General features: G+C 28.7%; 1 protein-coding gene across 6 annotated transcripts in view; it reads right to left on the bottom strand.

The window, feature by feature from the left end:
* The window catches only part of LOC143225271 (phospholipid transfer protein C2CD2L-like), a 68,921-nt gene that overhangs the window by 28,786 nt on the left and 18,902 nt on the right, over nucleotides 1-21,233 (bottom strand). For 3 of the 6 annotated variants that reach the window (XM_076454365.1, XM_076454366.1, XM_076454364.1), the window contains exons 8-15: nucleotides 17,885-17,949; nucleotides 16,394-16,524; nucleotides 14,855-15,005; nucleotides 14,112-14,174; nucleotides 12,803-12,915; nucleotides 10,977-11,000; nucleotides 7,324-7,365; nucleotides 43-154 (exon numbers count right to left, since the gene is read on the bottom strand). In XM_076454365.1, coding sequence (XP_076310480.1) covers nucleotides 43-154; nucleotides 7,324-7,365; nucleotides 10,977-11,000; nucleotides 12,803-12,915; nucleotides 14,112-14,174; nucleotides 14,855-15,005; nucleotides 16,394-16,524; nucleotides 17,885-17,949 — 701 coding nt within the window. The remainder of the gene's footprint in view (nucleotides 1-42; nucleotides 155-7,323; nucleotides 7,366-10,976; nucleotides 11,001-12,802; nucleotides 12,916-14,111; nucleotides 14,175-14,854; nucleotides 15,006-16,393; nucleotides 16,525-17,884; nucleotides 17,950-21,233) is intronic. The other 3 variants (XM_076454367.1, XM_076454368.1, XM_076454370.1) reach the window with 3 other exon arrangements.

The following is a 21,233-nucleotide window of genomic DNA, read 5'->3' as shown; positions in this document are numbered from 1 at the left end:
TTATAAAATTCTTTCAAAATTAAGTAAAAACGTATTCTGTACCTTCTTCTTTCTCACTTGCAGAGGATGATACACTCTCACCTGTTGCAGTATGCTCACTTTTCGACAAAGGGCTGGAAGGTGATGTTGTGCTGCTATCCACAGTTCCTTCAGACTGAAGAAAAATTCACATGAACAAAATACACTATGAACAAAACAACACATTCAGTAATGCATTCATCAGTTACATTCTTCAAATTATGAGAAATTGAAATCATATTAAATCATAATTAAAATCAGATATAAAACTTATGAAATTAAACAATTGCAGCTTGCAGTTATATCAGTTTGTAAATAGTTAATAATTTTACAGTAAGGTGAATATGCATACAGTCAGAGATAATTATTATGATATTAAACAAGAACAGCAAAATACATGGTGGCAAAACATGTTTATAGTTTCATTTGAGTATTGGCACTAAATGTTTCGAGAATCATGGGGAAGATAAACTGTTTGTTAGCAAGAGATGTACAATGCCACTTTAAGCTTATTTCCCATTATGTTAGTAGTAATTCTTCCTTTTAACAGAGAACATAATAAGAAAAATAAAAATCAAGACTCAATAGAATAGGATTTACACCAAGGTTACTGCTAAGAAGTTAAAAGCTATAATGAACAGAGCCATCCAAACAAAAATACTTCAAGCTCTGAATAATCAATAAGATTAAGTTCTGTCAATTGGTCTTTACAGCTTGGAATTATTTTATTGATTTGATGAGTTTTATCTGCTTTAATTGTTTACTGAAAGTTGTTTTGGAAAGCACCCTTCAATTCTAAGTGACAGAATAGCATCTGAACTCACAGGATCAGTGCTTCAACCAAATATAAGCACAAGTAATAAATGTTACAAAACTAAACTGGGGCTTGAAGTCATAGTAACTCAGCTAAAAAAGTTTCTCCTCAAACAGTGTGGATGTTAATTGAGTGTCAGAAACTGTGCAAAGTATATATCCATAGTACATTTCAATGTGGTGTACTTCTCTTAATCTGGATTTATTACTAAAAATGTCTTAACATCAGTATTAGTTGTTTGTTATCCAAGATAATTTCATCAAATTCAAACTGATTTTTAATGAACACCCTCATCTAAGAACAGGAGCAAAATGTGTAACTGTAAATTGATTGAAGGATGTGGCCATTGTAACTGATGTGTTTATACAGTTTTTTCCTCTGTGTGCGCATGTATGTGTGTGTCTGTACACACTTTGTTTTTCATGATAATAACCAAAAAAGACAAGTTACAACATGAAAATCTTGCTGCACAAAATTGTTTTCCACTAACAATGGTTAGCCTGCATAAAAGCTTATGTTACAAAGCAAAATAAAAGCACTGCAAGAAACATGTATTTATATAAGAAAACAATTTGTGTAGAATAAACTGTAATTAGCAAAAAAAGCAAACTTTAAAAAAAGAATCAAGAGTAAATTAATTGTTACTTTTCAAACTCAAGTCTTCATTCTGTACTATTTGTCATACTCAATGACAAACAATAGAAAGAGATTAACCCTCAAATTACCAACTTCTTTTGTATATCATTCACTACTGATGGAATTCTCAAATTATATTGTATTGAGGAATTTTGTTTTTGCTTGTTATAACACTTACTTAAAAGAAAATGACCAAAAAATGTTTGAAAACCCACAAAGATATGGATACATTGGTAATTCCAGGGCTAAGAGAGAAGCAAGTATCAAAAATAAACTACTTAAAAAAATAACTACTCATAAGGTTCTAAAACTTAAAGCTTCCATTAACCATAGAATTTGACTACATAAACTTTACATAAATTGAAATAGCATAATGCAGAAAAAAAGAACAAATAATGTATAATTGTCATTAAATCATTCATTAATGTTTAATTTGATATAACTGTATATAACACTGAACCATGACTCATGCACACAAACACACACACATGCATAACACACACTAAACAGAAATGTCAGCAAGAAATTATCATAACAACTGATATTCAAAAATGAAAGACTAAAATTTCCTTTAGCTTCCTAGTTTCTCAGATTCTGTTACTCCGTGTTTTCCAACCTATACAACATGTACCTATCCTTGTGGTAATAATCAACATTACCTTTTGTAAATCTAGTTGTTGTTTTTTATAAGAAATATTAAAAGTGGGCTATTTTAGACCCTGCAGTTTAATACTTTAGAAGCAACCATATGTCCAAACTTTATAGGTAAAAAAAAAAACAACTACAACATCTTACTATATCTGCTTCAGTTTTGAACTAAAATAGTTTTCACAAGATTAGTTTGGTCTATGACTGAAAATGTTATCCAAAGGAGTTTTATGTATTTTCATTGTGAAACATCTTGTTAAATTGATGGAACTGACAAATATTATTTTCCACTAGTAAATTTTGGAATTCTAGTAGTAAGAACAATTTCATAATTATTTCATGTCCAAAATTAATAAATATGTATATATCTTGGTTATATGTATAAATTCTGTGTATCTTGGTCTCTTTTAAAGTATTCTCAAATGTCAAAACTAATTGTAGCTGCATGTAACAACAATTTCATATTAGCTAGTTATTTGATAAAGGTTAAAATATGATTGAACTTGGACAGAAATTGGTGTATTTTATTATTAAGTTATAGTTAAAATACTGAAAGTTGAATCATTAGAAGCCAAAATGAATACATTTACAAAACATGAAAAAGAATCTGCAACTTACATTCCTAGTTTTTAAATGACATAATAGAGGAAAGGTAGCTAGTTAACATCACTCACCAGTCAACACCATTCATTACCAACTCTTGACCTACAGTTATTAGACTAAACAATAGTTATTTACAATTATTTGTACAATGCATCCACAGGCTATAGCCTCTAAAATATGAAATGCAATTTTTGTGGTAATAAAATGAAAACCATAGAACCTTAGATTTACAGCATACCACATTATCCACTGAAGCTCCACTTGGCCCAATCATAAATAGTAATAAATAGTTTAAATGCCATTATAATAGGTAACTGAAAGTTCAGTCTTGAAATGTTTATTTGCTGTTTTTCTTATTTAGTTATCCTTACATGTAAATGAACATGCTTGATAAAAAGTGAAGACAACTGATCTATTTCAAGTCAAAACAATGAGACAAAGTTTACCATAGATTTAACATTCACATGTACAGAACTTCACTTTGTACAGTTTTAGGGAAAAATGAAGGTTAATTTAGAACACATCTACATATGTGCTAAGTGTTACACATCAATATTTAGTTTGTCATTGCTTATCAATTGAAAACATTTCTTTGAACAAAGAAGTATTTGAAACATATGTCTGAAGTGTTTCTTTCACTAAATAAAGAATAGTTTGTGAATGAATTTTAGTTGATGACTACTATCAAGTCTACATAAAAATTTAACAAGTAGCACATACTCAGTTTCTTGTTTACAGATTACTAATAATTTTTCAACACAAGACAAATTCTTTATATTACTTCACTAACCTCCAAAAACAGTGACACACTTTGCAGAATTGTTTTTGCTGCACATCATTTTATCATTTGAATTAGAAAATTAAGAACATAAATGTCACATCTGAAACATTCTTAGTTCCAAGTCCCATTGTGCTAAAACAAATACAAGTTTCTGAAAGGATGAAATGATGAAACTTTGTAGAATGGATGGCAACTGCCTAAACAATCTATCAAAGAATACTTTCTGAAAGGATTTTTTTTTTAAGAAAGACTACTAACCACATGTGCAGGGGAGTGTAATTTACAACCCTTGATTTTAGTTTTACTCCGTAGAAATACTTAACTAAATTCTACAAACATTGGTAACAACCTAATAACTACTATCTAGTTTTACTTTTTAAAAAAATCAACTTGGTAAACTCTTATAATAATTCACAATGTTTGAAACTTCCAAACTTTCACTGCAAGACAAGAGACTCATTTGAAAATGTAATAAAAGTCAACATTTTTCTGCATTGAAAATGTATTTCCAACAGATACTTAACTCTTACAAATAATAGCTTTTCACATCTTGAACTTTACTCTATATGTACAATTTTTGCTCACCACTAGCCTTGATACTCTCACTTGTTATAACATAATTTCCCATGGTATAGCTGCACTGTAATATGTTCACTCTTAAAGCAGCTGACTCCCTCTATATTGTAGAGAACAATCATCACTTTGAGATTAGTGACAAAACACATGCCAGAAGTGGGAAGGACAAGTTGGAAGTGTGAGGGGAGGTATCTTTAACAAATACATTTTCTGTGTAGAAAAATATTAACATCTGATACAATACTTTACTTCTTTTCGTATAATAGACAGAATACCACACTGAAAGTGGTGCAGAATCCAGTCCAAAAGATACCTAGATGGAAAGCACCCAATGAAAATGAAAACCCATGGAGTATGATATCCTGACCAATGGGGTTTATACTCATAGGAGATTGCATCCATTGTTGATTGTCAGAATGAATCATGATCAAATGGCCTCATAACTAAAGGTAGGAACTGATCTAAGGCCCAACAAACTGCAAGAAGTTCCCAAAGGTTGATATGGAGAAAAGATTTGACAATGGTCCAATGACTTAAGATCTTCTGAAAATTCAGATACACCCTTCACCTTCTAAGAGAAGCAACTGTAAAAAAAAAAAAAAAAAAAAAATGCAAAGCAGGATAGGGAGAAGGCAAATAAACACCAATCAAGGTGTTGTCTTTACCAAACCAACAAGCAAAGTCAGCTTGTAGTAACAAAACAGAGGAGGATTATAAAGTCCAAGAGATCCCAAAAGAGGATTCAATGATTGTACAACATCCACTGAAGATAAAGGCATGTGTGCATGACCCCTAGGTATGAGGGCTTTCATGGTAGTCCAGGTTTCCAAAATGGATATAACATTGTGTATACACAGAGAAGAAAAAAAATTGGCTTTGGAAACCAAGAGTTTCATTGACCTCTAAAGAAGAGTAGAAAACTGGGCCCTGCTGGAATAGGAGTGGCAAAACACCCCCAAACGTATAAGAAACTATGTAGGGGTAAGACAGGGCTTTTTAAGCTTGACAAGCCATCCCACATGAATTTCATCTTGTAGGAAGAAATGGGTATGATTGTGAGAGACTTAGGATGAAGCTACAAGAAGCCAGTCATGTATATAAAGATGAAGTTGTAAACCCTGAGTGGAAATATAGTGGGAAAAAGACTCAGAATGAATCACAGAAGACTTGCATAAATTTAAGTCTGAAAATTTTCCATTTTTCTTTGTAAATTACAGTAAATAAATTTTACAAAATGACAAAATATTACTTCTAATATATTTTTGAGTAACAACTTGTTCAAACTGACTCCTAAAAGATGTTCATCAGTCTAGACAGGTTTATTATTTTTCCTGCCTGTACAATATCATTAGAAAAGTAGAACTGAAAATTAATGACCTTTGCATACATTCCACTATTCAAGTATGTCTTCTACACTTAAATCATAAAATTAACTTATAATATAAAGCAATTTTCTAAACAACAGGGAAATGCCTTGGCACAGTTATTTTATTGTGGATATACTGATGCGAGATAAAACCAAATGTCAAATATAAAGATACTACAGTATTGATTTTAAATAAATGGATAAGTGACCCAAGCATAAATAATTAGTTATCATTTACCAAAATCTGGGAATACAGAATGTATGTATCTTTAAGATGGTGGAATACTAATAACAATCTAAACTAATGTAGGTATCATGCTGCATTAATAATCATAATACTGACTATGTTCTTACACCTATTTTATGCATAATTCCAATGATATTAAGAATCTCATTAGAAAGTTTTTAACGTTAAGAGGTATTGATTGTTAAACCCTACAAAATTATTTCAAATAACCAAGTTCAAAAGGTAATCCATTTAAAAATCAGATAGTTACTTGTAGATTGTGTGCACCCTTCATGTACTTTAGTGGCATTAGATCAATGACAGGACTCAAACAACCAAAAAAGTATTTGTATTTTATTATAGAATGATCTTTTTTCTGCTATGCAATATATAGTGTTTCTTGTGCATCTTAAGTTTTAAGACAATTTGTGCATATATGCAGATATTCACTGATATGGTTATTCATTACATTTCATAAAATTTAAGGCACAAGATGTATTATACAAAAGTATTTATGTTTTTGTTTTTCTTAATTTTCTATTTGAGGTCACTTCAAAGACTTACAAGTATTAAATATTAAATTCAACATTCTCATTAGTTTACAATCAATCAACACATTATTTATAAAACCCAGAAACATTTCATCTGTGTACTTCATAAAATAACAGTTCTGTATAATAATTTTGAAATTAACAAATTTTATGTTTTTTAATTCATAGTCATCTGGAATTATACTTAAAAGAGCAAAAACTATACAAAAAAAATTAATAATATGCTAATATGAAAAACAGGTCAACTCTAAATAAAGATGAACTTTGACTGAATGGAATAGATTTTTCTGTTTTTAACCAGTCCAAATACATATTTCTCATGATTGTGTCTGAACCAAAACACTAATTTGCTGACATTTCTCCACCAAAAGTAATGTTTGCTAATCAATAAAAAATCTATATAACACTGATCTACTCAAGAAAGCAAAATAAAATATGAGCTGACCATTTTCTAGAAAATATTACCCCAAAGTAGTTTCTGTACTTAAATTCATCTCTAAAAGACAAAACTCTTAAGAAATTATTGCACAAATAAATCACATTTTTTTTATTTAAAATTTTTTTGGTAAGCTTTGCATGTTATAGTGTCATACTTTATGCTATTTTTATTTATGTAAAATTTTGCACATAAACATTCTTATGCTAAATTGAAATGAAAAATAATCAGCTCAATACAATGTTATAATCAATGCAGACTAAAACATCAACTACTTACAAAGTACAAACAACAATAGGAGAATATGTCAAACACCAAATATGGAAATACATAAAACATCAAATAACAAAATAGTACATCAAACATCAACAATAGGATAGTATGTCCAACACCAAATAACATGGAAATACATAAAACATTAAATAACAGAATAGCATGTTAAACACCAAATAACAGAACATGAAACATCAAATACAGTGGTAGTACATTACACAAGTAGTACAGTGTACAGTACATGCAACAGCAACACAAAAGCTCAAAGTAAAGGATACAAAAAGAAACAAAACCATTAAATGGATTTCACCACTTCTACCACCACCACCACCACCAGAAGTTAAATCATACCAACTACTTAAAATTCTGCTGAACAGTGATTCAGATCATGGTACCTGAGAAACTTCGCGCCATCTGCCGTTTTTGTCCAACTTTACCTGCACACAGATGATGAGTGGATGAGAACTATATTACACAAGAGAGACATGATGTGAAACTGACACAATGACCTACTGAGCAGTTTTGTGGCTAAGGATATGGTGTGTTATAAAAATGATACAAAAATAACCACTATTTTATGTTTTTATCTAGATATAAAAAGCACAACTATATGGTCCAAACAACAAAATGTAATTTTTTTTTACCTACAAATCTATGTGATGTTGATCTTATATAAACATTTTTTTTTCCTTTAAGAACACAATAATGTACACATCAACACATAAATAGTACATTTTGTACATATGATCTCTCTGTAGATCAGAAAACTAGAAAGACTCTGAAGAACAGTTCTATGTATATATGTAAAAATGTATATACAGTGAATGCACATATAGTAATCAATAAAGCTTCTTTATACAATCTACACTTCTCCAGATAAGACTGTTCAAGTATCCTTTCAGAAATTGATTAAAATGTTACAGCAATCCCAAAGAAAATCCATAATAATAAAGTACTAGTTTCAATACTTTTAAATTTACACATTATTTTGTTGAAGTAGGTGAAGAAATCAACTTAGAAAGAGATTTTGAGAATGATCAGAATATTAAAATTAATGTGAAAATAAGATATTTACACAATTTTACACCAAATATACTTTCAACTATTGGATTTAAACTGGGTTCAAGTATTGATAACTTATCATACACTATTATTTAAAAAACAAGTTCTGATATTTCAATGCATTCTAATCATTACAAGTTTTTTTGTGATATACTTGTATTAATTTCTGATATTATGCATTTCTAATGAATTTGTTATCCATGACTGTATTTATTCGATAAATTATATTTTAGTTCTAATCTGTATAGTTAACTTCATACTTTCTATCAGTTCTTCTTAACAATATTTATTAATCATCGTTAAAATATGATACGAAAACACAGAGCTTTGAAAGTCATATAATGTTCAAGTCCAGGTACATACACAAATGTTTCCATGTAGAACATCTTGCTACTTGTCCCACACTTTCTTTAAGATACTAGTTAAGTCTCCTTGTAATAATGTGGAATGAACCTACTTACAAATGTAACAAATTAAACATGAAAAGCAGACAAAATAATAAAACAAAATAAATTATAATACATAAATACTACTGGAAATTTCCAAAGATAAAAAACTGAAATAACTATATATAAGAATAAAAATACAAAACTTAGAAACTTCACATTTGTTTTCACGTGTGCTATATTTTCTTCACGTTAAGTGATTTTAATTCATTTTTCAAGCATTTCAGTGTTACCTTTACCAGTTATAATGTGAGATTTCAGTAGTAATTTGTGTTTGGATTATGCAATAATTACAATGCAGCATGTCAGTGTATAATATACCTACTAAATGCTACAGAATGGTGTAGTTTTTTTTACCATAGTTAATCTGAAAAAAACCAACTTTAGTTAAACAGTGGGAACTACATTATATGCATTATAAATATACAAAACAAAATCACTATTAACATGCTTGTAAAACATACTTTCACACTAATGTTCAAAGCAACATCTAAAAAATTCACTGATGTGAAGATAGTGGTTATTTTTTTAAAAAAAAACTGATCTTTCTTAACCTAATGGTCTCATAAGTTTTAAAAAAATGACACTTTGTCACTGTATTTTCCAGACATATCTTGTATGTACAAAAATCTACAAACTTAACCACATAACTGCACAGCAAACCATAAATAAACGTGTTAAACAAAAGAAAATTTTGCAAGCATCACACATACTTTTGTTTTTTTAGTTTAACAAAATTTTAATTTACTCAACAAAGTACAACATCCTTCTTTGTGTTTACCATAAATAAAAAAGGTTTATCATTTAACGCATAACATTTTGCCTGAAAATAAGGAATCTTTTGACAGGAAAAACATTTAAACTAAAATAACAGAGTGAGTTTCACTGTAACTCAGAAGCTTTGGAGCACAGGCATAAAATTTATGCATGGCATTAATACAATTTACTTTTGCAAAAGTTCTTTCATGAAATATTTTAATATTAAATAAAGCATATATTAATAATACAATAACAAGTTTAGTTTTCTTTCAAATTTAACCTCAAACATTTTTTTACCTCTACCATTTTTGATTTAATAACAAGAAAGTCACTAACAAGAATACAAATATTTGCAGTGAAGAAAAAGAGAAATATATAAGTAGTGACTTTGCAAGTGATTCATTCATCTCCAAGTTTCCAATTTTTAAATTAGGTTTGGCCAAATTGCAAACAGTTAAGCCAAACATGTGGATACTATTTGTACAAACAAATTATTAACCCTTTCACTATTCTGAGTATCAAAATTTATATTCAGATGGTTTGACTGACATGTTTGAGTATCATATGCGATACACAAAGCCAATATAATAAAAATGGATTTTATGAAATAAGGGACACCATTTCGACTCTCCAATTGTCATTAGATGTATTAAAAAAAAAAAGTATAATTCTCTCTTCAATTACAACAATCAAAATGTAGCATAAGTAAAAAATACCTTCATATGCTTGAATATCGCACATCATACTCAAGTGTTGTAAATGTCACAGTCATGAGCTTACTCTAATTAATAAATGTACAAAACTTTTTAGTCCAAATTACATAGTTCACAGGTTAGATCACAAACTTGTGTCAAACAGCAAAAGGGTTAAAGAAAAAGAAATGAGTGGAACAAATGGCTTTTTTAACATGTAATAATTAACTTAGCTACTTCATCTTTGATAAGTTTACATTTGTCAAATTTTGTTTAATTATCCTATATTATAGCAATACTGCTTATAACTGTAGATTTAGATTCAAAGGAATTATATTTTACTATAAACTCAACTTATTTATATTTTAAACAAAACCTAATTTATTATCAGATCTCTTAACCTTTCCTGACAAACAAATACTATATGTAAATTTATTTCTGTTGATTCTGTGTTTACATTTGATTTATTTTTATAAGATGGTAAAAACTGGTTACAATAAAAAGATTTAAAAAATATGAGAAAAAAAAATGTCTCATTAAGTTAATTCAGAATTCTTAGAAACTTATCAGTTTAACCTTTTTTTCTGTATAGTTAACTATCTTTAAATTATCTCAGTGTATGGGATATTTTCTATTTAAAATAAACAAAACACTTCTGTAACAAATTCTTTGCACTGAATAAATTTCCAAAAACATATCTATTTACTTTAAATAAATTTAATTACAATAAATAATTTACACGAGTAATGAAATTAAAAACAAAACTGCAGGAGTGCAGTTGCATTTAAACAGAGAATTGCTGAAGATAGAAAGCAAAAAAGAAAATACTATGATAAAGAGGTGTAAAACCTACACATTCTGGAAATATTATCTACCTGCAACATATTAACACTACAGCTTACAAATGACTTTTATGATGTTTAGAAAATATATAGTTATACATCTAATAAACTTAAAAACATCATTAAGTAATATATTTACTAAAGAACAATATGGTTATGACATATGCAATAATTGGTATATACCTTTAGCTAAATACTAAATTTTGCTTACACACTACAAGCAATGAAAGAACACAAAAGTACATACCTTCACACCTGGGTGTACACCTTCCTACACAACATCAGCATGCATAAGAAAAAATGACAATGTTAATAGTAACATCATTCTCAAAAAAAGACTAGATTTGAATGAAAAAATAACTAAGTATCATAATTATCACACAGTCTGTTAGCAGTAATTCTAAAAACCAGTTATAGCTTTACATTTATTTTATATGGTATACACACACACAATGTCTGCTAACGGTATGTAGATGGCACTTAAGTCTGCTTGCACCACAAAAAATTTAAAATAAAAAAGAATGAGAGCCATATTCAAAGTCTTGCCTCAATATAAATTTTAGAGTTCAATCAAGTGCAAATTACTGACAAAGAACACAAATGACAACAAAAATAAATATCTTTCTGCATAACAAATACAATACACAGATGATTATTCACAAATATCAAAAACAAAATTAAGAGTACAAAAATCAAAATCTAGTTACCTGGTGATACATTATCGATAAAGCCTATATGTTGTGGGTCTAAAGAAAACATTACCTAAAACTTTATCCTATGATAAACTAGTAAACTTGAGTAGAGTGTTAAGTCTTGTGCAAAAGATTAATTACAGTCAAATGTAAAGAAAAATAACATTTTACCTAGAATTTCAGAACAAATAAGTAAAAATAATTAAAGTATCATCTTTCAAAGTCATAAACTCTAGACTCCTGTCAGATTACCTTGGAATTGGAAATAAAAGATTCAGTGTTTTATAAACATAAACCATAATAATTGCTAAAGCAGAAAAATGTGGACAAATGTATGTAAACATCCACTAAACTTCAATTTGCTGTGGAAAACTCATGAAGATCAGTCAATCATAATCTGGAGGGAAGAGAAATTATTCTTATGGGTTTTTGCACAAGAAAGAAAACAGTAAAATTTATTTTATATATTAATAGATATTTTAGTTAAAAAAAGGAAAGTTGTTAAAGATATTTTGTATAACAGAAAAAAAAGAAAATATAAAAACAAATTGAACAATATAAAAACATTTGTAATCCTCTTTTCTTGGTGTTTTCTTTTATAATTTGAACTGAAATACAGTTGTTTAGGTTATTTTTTAATCTACTGAAGTAATTAGCCAAGTTTAAACAACAGAAATGTTATATGTGGTGACCTCTTGACAAAAGAAAATCAGATAAAGATCATATTATTCTGAACAGAATTCAAAAAAACTTTGAAAATGGTTTTATAAAAGATAACACAAAAGAAAATGTTTGTGAGAAAATAAAATATTTCACTGCTACAACCTGCTAGGAAATTTTACCTTCACAGAGATACAACTCAATGTTTTCAGAACTGCTTAAAAATCTTGAAATTGTTTCTAGAACAAACACAAGAAAAGTAATTCAACTGGAAAGTGGAAATTTTGTAATAATCATCCAACTAAGAATACTTTTTCTTTCTTAGATCCTTATTTATAAGATTAAAATCTGCTGTATGCTTTAATATTTTACAGTTTTTTATTTAAAAGATTTTTAATGTAAAACAAGTACTTTTAGTTGAAATGTTTTAAATGTGATTATAACATATTTGAAGACACAGATAAAATCAATAAATATTTACAAAAATTTTACTTTCATGGAAGTTTAGCTTAATGATGATCAATTATTCTTTTCAACTGCATATTTTGAAGAAATACTGAAGAAGAAAATACGAATATAATGACTGGAATAAACCACTTATTACAAGAAAAATTACTATGAGCTATACTATTCAATGCTATGAGCTAAGGAAAACTTATGTTTCTCTAACATTTTTATTTACAAAACAAAATTAATGTTTAATCAAAACCAAGTAACTCACTCTATATACACCATGAATTATCAAAGTGCTTTTCTCAGGTGAGCTAGGACTTTCAGTTTTCTCACGATTCTCCAGTTCTCGAAGTGCTGCATCAGTCAAAGTTTCTACAGAGCCTACGATAAATGAAACAGCATTAAATTAAAATTAATCACCACATTTATAAAAAGCAATTTATACATTCACTCTAAGCTAAACCTACATTAACTTAAAAATAATATTAAGAATAATTTACTGATGCAAGGTTTAGGTAAATACTAAAAAAATCCTTTAACAGCAACCATAAGACTAAAATTATTATTTATAATTATATTGCATGTATAATTACTATACAAGCATAATAAAGTCATCTCAACAATGTCATTAAAACTAATGCTAATCATATTTTGACAAAATCGTGACAGTGTGTTGACTTCCTTGTAGCAAAGATTTAGAACTTATCACCAAAAGGTAAGTCAAAGAAACCTGCTACAGATTGAAGAAGTCTGTGTTCTGAAAGGTTATATTACTCATTTTAAAAATTCTAATTTAATTATTTAGTCTCCTTAGATATCATCCACTTATAATATAAAGAATAGAGACAAATGCAAGTATTAAATGTCTCAGTATAACCCAACATTAGCACACATTTGTTATCTGTTGGCTGTACATCAAACATTAGCACACATTTATTATTTGTTCGCTGTACAACAAACATGACCACACATTTGTTATTTGTTCACTGTATATCAAACATTACCACACATTTGTTACTTCACTGTACATCAAACTCTAGCACACATTTGTTATTTATTCACTGTACATCTAATATTAGCACACTATTATTTGTTGGCTGTACATTTAACATCAGAACAAATTATTGGTTGGCTATACATCAAACATTAATGCACGTTTCTTATTTGTTCACTTTAAATCTCACATTAGCATACATTTATTATTTGTTGGCTGTACATCTAACATTAGCAGATATTTATTATTTGCTCACTATATATCTAATATTATGACTGACAACCTGTATTAATGCCTTATATTTCATTTATATTATTTCTTTTATAACACATCAGCCAGTAAATATTCTTAAACAATTTCTCTTTAAGTGGGTAAATGATTACCTACTCGCATAAAGGATGTAGGTTAAGTGACTACAGCCATGATGTAGTTGTGTTTGAAATGCTGGCTCTTTAAGAGGAAAAGGAAGAGAAGAATAAAGGGGTTATCATATACGGTGAAGCAAAAACATCACATGGAATTGTATGGGTTTTCTGTTTAGGTTCAACAATGTTATCAGATAATTACAGATATGTGTCAGCACCTTGGCTTGCTACAGATTTTGATGAGGACACGTCACTAAGGGAATCAGCTTTCATATCCAGTACTTTGGAAGTCAATGAAGCAGGAAGAAAAAGAAATGTTAAAGGAAATGTCAATAATATGCAAAATAATTATTACATGTCAGGGAACATTAAAAAAAAAACTAAGTACAACTAATTTATATCCACATGGAAAAGTGTGTGTAGAATTACTATTATTATGAAAGCAAATGCTTTAAAAGTAATGGAAAATATCTAGCTTCTGAAAGACAAAAAGCAACCAAATGTGTAAAATAAATGTGAAGTTAAGTTTCACTGTCAATTTTATTTATAATATTGTACTAAAATACTTAATCTAGAACTTCATTATTGCACATCCTTCATGAAAATGTTTTTAAAGACCACATGAACTGTATGATAGTAATATTTAAAATAATGTTTAAATTTATATATAAATGTTATGTTAGATTACACCCATAAAACCTTGTCATATAATACAAGAATATTAAAGAAACTAGTTTTCATTTTACCACACTTGAGACATTTTAACCCACAAATAACAGCAGTACAATCTCGTTTTGTTTTTTCTTTTAATAACAGAATTGAAGCTTTTATTTTTGGAATGATGCTCTTTGGATTTTATTAGGTGACAGAGAAAAAAAACTGGGGTAAAATGCAATGCATAATGGCAAAAAAAAAACTTGATTGTATGAAATGCATAATTCATACATATAAATATAAATACCTTCTAATTCTAAACCTTCTGTTTTTTTAAATGTAGTAGTAGTGATAACAGTACCAGTTGGTGTCACCCGACTGTTTGTTTCAATCAGCCCTGCCAGTTTTCCAGAGGCATCACCAATAATGGGCACTTCAGCCCCTTCCATGAATAAGAACTGAAATTATCAAATTAAGCATATCAATTCACAACTTATACTTCCTATCAATTACAATTTTGCTAAATTTCCTTCTATGGTATTTTATCATTTTTGCACAAAGCTACACAAGGGTAATCTGAGCATAACCCTCCCTAACTCTTAACTGATAAATTAAAGAAGGCAGCTAGTCAATAGCACTCACTCCCAAGTCTAATCTGATCAAATAGTGAGAGTTGACCATCACTTTTATAGCTCAAGCTTTGTTTTTTTGTTGGCAAACACCAAGTTACACAATAGGATATCACGATGGGTATCAAAACTCAAATTTTAGCATTATAAGTCCTTAGATTTACTGCTGAGGCATCAGGAGACTATGGTTTATGTGAAAACGTCTTTACAGCAATGTCACTTGGATCATGAACCCTCAGGTTCACAATTCAGACACACTAACCACTAGGCAATGCCTTGCCAATTCCCCCTTAGCAAATGTCCATTAATTATGAAACTTGGATTGATATTTATAATTAGTAATTGCATATTATGTACTGTACACAATGCCCTTCAATAATAAATCACAAGTAATCCAAAATTGAAAATTACATTCCATTTTCTAGTATTTTTAAGGAAAATAAAGCAACTATGAAAAGCCTCTACATATTCGTATAATGTGGTTAAAATGTGAACTTTACCATTTCTTTCTTTTAAATATATAATTTTTTTTCCAAAAGCTGCATTTATTAACTTTCAAAGCAGTGTTTCCTTTTACACAGTTCTAACCTTAGAAACATTACAGCTTACAACTCATCCTTTTTTTTTCCTATGTTACAACACAACAGCAAGTATTAAATAAAAGTGTAATTTAGTTTCACTTAAGATGAAAGAAAAATAGGCAAAATGCAAATACATGTAAAAAGTAATCTTTGTACTATATATAACACATACACATACCGCTTGAAATGGCTAAGAAAAAAGTGCTCATACACATAGCATTGGGATAGATGGAACCAAGAAAAAGTAGCAGTATGCATTTAGATACAAATTTCTGGTTATGATCTAAAGTGCTAGTACACAGGTCTTTGGAATACAGAAGTGTCCCAACTGCACACCAGCCCATTTCAAGCACAAAATATGTACATAGATATATGTGTAATTCATTGTCATTCACATAAAGTTGAGCTTTAAACTTATAAAGTTAAAATTATTCACTTTCTGCTTTCAATCCTTAATATTTTAATCATTAAAGATATTTCTACTGTTAAGGAACTAACATATTCACAAACATTTGAAAGAGCATTTTCTACCACCAGCAAGTGATCACTTGTGACAACTCTTGCTTTAAGTCATTTAATTGAATGGAGTTAACCATGAAGTGTGGATTGGTGATTTTATAAATAAATTAAGCTGACCTCTACTGTAAGAGAACCTGTCACAGAATCATCCTGGATGGGTTGAGACTGCAGAGGAATGACTTGTCTCTGACTTGTATTACATAACAGCTCTCCGACACCTACTATTGCAAGGCCTAAGAACTGATCTTCTGCAAAAAAAAGCAGGTGATGTACATCTGAAAATCCCCATTTAAAGCTACTCTAAATAAATTCCATTAAATCCTGTAATTTTTTTCAATGCGAAAATTATATTATAAATTAAAACCCTATGACCTTAACTACTTCATTGTAAAAGCAGTGTTTATTACTTGCATGAAAAATATTTTTTTCTGTAAGGTCACAGTTATTTTATGGTTTCAAGTAGAATTTTAAAAATGCTTTATTTTATAATACCATGTATTATACCACTCAAAACTCACCTGCACAACATTTATAGGCGTATTGCTACCATTAATATAATTCAATCACCTTAATATACATGCATGCAACACATACTTTATAGGCATCCAATATTCAAATGCTACTGAAGATAAATCTTGGGATTTCTCCAACATTCACTGCTTTGAATTTTCTGGGATGATACAGAAGGAAGTTTCTTGTACAAGAGGAAGCATACTTGACAATTTTTCTCATATTTATCATAGCTAAACAGCAACATGCAGTTAAAGAAATGAATATCAGAGAAGTCACTAGATTTATCTAAAAAATTTCTATCAAAGCACATTATCCTTCTGAAGATATGTAGCAACCTACTACCTAAAATAAAATTGGGTTACAATCTTTGTAAAAATTACCTTTTCTCAGGTACAATATTATTTTTTAATATCTATCAGACTACACATACAACTAAAATATCTAATTTCTCCTTAAATATTCTATGTATACGAGTTAAACATATCTTGTCTAAAAAAATAGGGAAGTTATAATATTTATATTAAATTATATAATATTACACAAAGTTTCAGGCCTAACTGCAAGAACACTTACTGCTTAAAGAAATAAACATCTGTAGAAAATATATGGAAAGTCACTACACAAACTTCATTAAAAAAGTCTTTAGTAATTGATACTGTAAGATAATATTTATATGTACAGCTACTAATAATGTTGACATAAAGACAACAGTGATACAGTTATTGATAAAATCAGCTACACCTAGATTTTGAACAATATTTTTAACACAGCTGCATAAGAGTGACTTCAATCCACCTTGCACAAAATCATATAACAAAAATAGCCTGAAAGATAAAATCAAACTGTATTTGTCTGCTTATTGTAGGGTTCAGTTGATAGTGAATCATAGTATAAGTCTTGTGTAATAAAAAAGGCCTAGTTATCAATGTTTGAAACTTTACAGCCTGAGTGTTGTTATTTTTGGCTTTTAATATTCCTTAAATTATATGCAATACATAAGCCACATAATCTAAAACTTGTTCATAAATTTGTGTGTCATGGAAAACAAATGCACATCATGAAGCACAGCTAAATATCACATTTTATGTAAATTACCTTTACCATCTGTTCCCCGGTCATAAATCTCAAACAGAATTTCAGCACATTTGTTCTTGACATTGCTGCAAAGAAAACATAGGAGGTTTGAAAACTTCATAATTGAGTAAGAAGACATGTTCTTGCTACAACATCAAACAGTAAATATATTATTTGTAAATAATGTTTAAACTAATTACTTTTCTTTGTTGACATTATAAGCTAAGAATGAGAAACTTCCTGTGAATTCTTTTATTCAAACTTCCTTCCACTTGAAACAAAATTAACAATTTCTAAAGTTTGAGAGAATAATGCAAAAATACATTGTCACATGATATTATGAATAGCACCTTCATGAAACCTAAGAATTGGAAAGGCTAACTGAAACGATTATTGGTAGTTGATATTATTTCCCCAAATGCATTTTTGATTGCACATATTCATTTGATATCACACTGAAGACTAAAGATAAGCTTGTCTTCTGATGATAAAGTTATTGATGAACATTTAGTACTTTATTATTAAAATCACTTAAAATTTTTCTTAAAAAAGATTCATGTACACATATGATGAAGAATTAAGACATAAGATCATTAAATATTATTCAGAAAACAAGAACATGTAAGGGATCCATTAAGAGTGTTGAAAAACATTTGAAAATTGTATTCATTAATAACTCCCAGCTCTTTACATGAAGTTTTCAAATATTTGTAAATATTATTCTTATTAATACAAATACTTTGATAAAGATTTATGTTCTATAATTTTCATGAAAAGCTACATTAAACTAGACCGAAATATCACGCGTATATTCATGAGCAAATGTATTATTTACATTAAGATTCAAGTGTCAATAATTTTATGGATTAAAAAAATATCACAGTAGATGTGCTGTTTTTCTTTTTGTACAGAAGTACTGTTTCAGTATAAAACTTTCAATTAATAAGTATTTCTAGTGTATAAACAATCTTTAAAAGTTTTTTACATAACAGACAGAAACAATGTTTTATATATGACATCCGAATGGTTAAGTTTAATTTTCCTTGGGTATTTTTTGTGATTTTCTTATAACTTCAAAAGTTATTTAATGGTGTTACACACAAACACTTTGTTTTCAATAATTAAGGAGCAGTTCATAACGTTTGGTATGGAATCTATATATTCATTCACCTTCATACTCAGTGTGAAAGCATTTCAAATAGCCAAACACTACAGAAAGGCTTAGCTCTGAACTCATTGCTACTTTTGAAAAGACAGTGCATTAGTGAATATATGCAAATAAAAAAATGTATACTAAGAGCCTTTTTACACTTCAATTGGGCTGGTGAGAGCTGATGAGTATTTAACAGCTTTCTGTTATCAAATACACAAAATAATAACTGTAATAGATTAAGCATTTAATAACACAATCCAATCATGCATTATTAAGTTATAACTGAACAAGTATATCAATAATAAAATGTAACAATTCAATAATTCTGGAGGAAAAACAATATCTCCATTTAACTATAATTGACCTGCAATGAAGTAAAGGTTTGAATTATTTCACATATTTCACACATCAGAGTTCACTCTTTATGGATTTACACACTAAATTTACCTATGAATATAAACACACAAATATATTAGGCCAGTTAAGATAATATAATACTCGCACATTACATTTAAACAGTCGTCAAGAATTATAACTGTAAACAGGCAGAGGGCTTAAACATTAAAGAATACATTTTAATGTGTTTTTAAAAATTGCACTTGTGTCACAAATTCAATAAAAGTTTAACAACACAAAACGAGTATTGTGTTGATGCTTGAGGCTCAAAGTTTAATTTAACCCTTTCATGGTGGGTCACAGGACAAAACCATGGCATCACATTTGTTAAGTTGCATTAAAACTTTGACTGAACTACTATTTTATAAATTTATGCCAATAAGTTTGAAATTGTATTGTAGATTATAATTCAAACTTTAATATTATATATGAGTTAATTTATTAATTTAAAAGTAAATATTAAAACAACACATCTGAATATATATTTTAGTGAGTCATGTTAGGGTGAGTGGATGTTGGGTTATTAATTATTACAGGTAAATGTGTTCCTTTATATTGGTTTTAGTTCTTGTATAAGTAGGGCCTCTTGGAATTTATTTTTGTTTGTTTGTTGTTGATCTACAATAAATCCCAAGATACAACAAACTACAAAATCTTATACTGATGCATACCATATGTTCCCAACATCAGTGGAAAAATAACCAGCATTTGGAGAAAAAAAACTTATAATAAAACACCATGTTTATTCAAATACCAGGTACAAAATTAAATTCCATACAATGTAAAAATTACACTGACAAATACAACACCAACATTATTTATAAAATACAAGAACTGCCACAACTTCCATATTGGAGATACAAGCAGAAAATTGGAAACAAGATTCAGAGAACATAATAAATACCTTCAAAAGTTTTTCAACACTGCAAATCAAATAAACACTACATAATCATAGAAAACACCCAGATACTATGTAGGGAAACAAGTATAAATAAATGTAAAATCATAGATGCCCTACTCATACTATAACTAAAATGAAAATCTAACCAACATAAAGGAACACATTTATACCTATACTAATTAATAACCTAACATCAAACTGCAATGCAGCCTACAATCCCAAACCCATTTATACTCTCATTCTTAAAACATGTGCCCAGCAATGATAAGTTGCAAGCTCTTTCTTTGTTAACCTAAAAATGACCTAGGAAGGTCGAAACATTGTTCTCTGCTTGTCAATAAAAGTGTTAATACCCATACTAGCCATTCTGAGATACAAAAGCTAGTCATATTACTGGATAGGTAACATGAGTACACATGCACAATATCAATGCAAATTATAATGTTAACTAAGCATGATTGGAAAGTCAATATAATAAAAAGTAATAAATATATATATAAATATATAGAGTTATAAGACTTAAGCTACACAAATTAACACCTGTACTTTCTTGTTATAATATAGTCATTTTAGCACAAAAAAAAATTTAGATTTATTTCCTAATTTTTTTTATGATGGTTTGGAGGTTGGTCAAGTGACATACCCCACAGTTATAGTATAGAAAATAACAAAATATAAAGTCTTACTGAAAATAAACATTTGTAATGTATTTAGGAAGTTTCAGAGATTATGCAAATAATATTTGAAATTTCTGGGATGAAGAAGCTTTTTTAGTCATAACACGAAATCACTTTGCACTTAGTAATGAAACAGACTATTTTCACACAAACAAATCTTTAGTAAAACTATTTCATTAAAAAAATCTGAGTTTTTTTAAATTACAATAAAAATACTTGTAATCTTCACTAAAAGTCTACAAA

The sequence above is a fragment of the Tachypleus tridentatus genome, chromosome 9 (genome assembly GCF_004210375.1).
Source record: "Tachypleus tridentatus isolate NWPU-2018 chromosome 9, ASM421037v1, whole genome shotgun sequence".
NCBI classification, from domain to species: Eukaryota; Metazoa; Arthropoda; class Merostomata; order Xiphosura; family Limulidae; genus Tachypleus; species Tachypleus tridentatus.
This window is presented reverse-complemented; position numbering and strand designations above follow the sequence as displayed.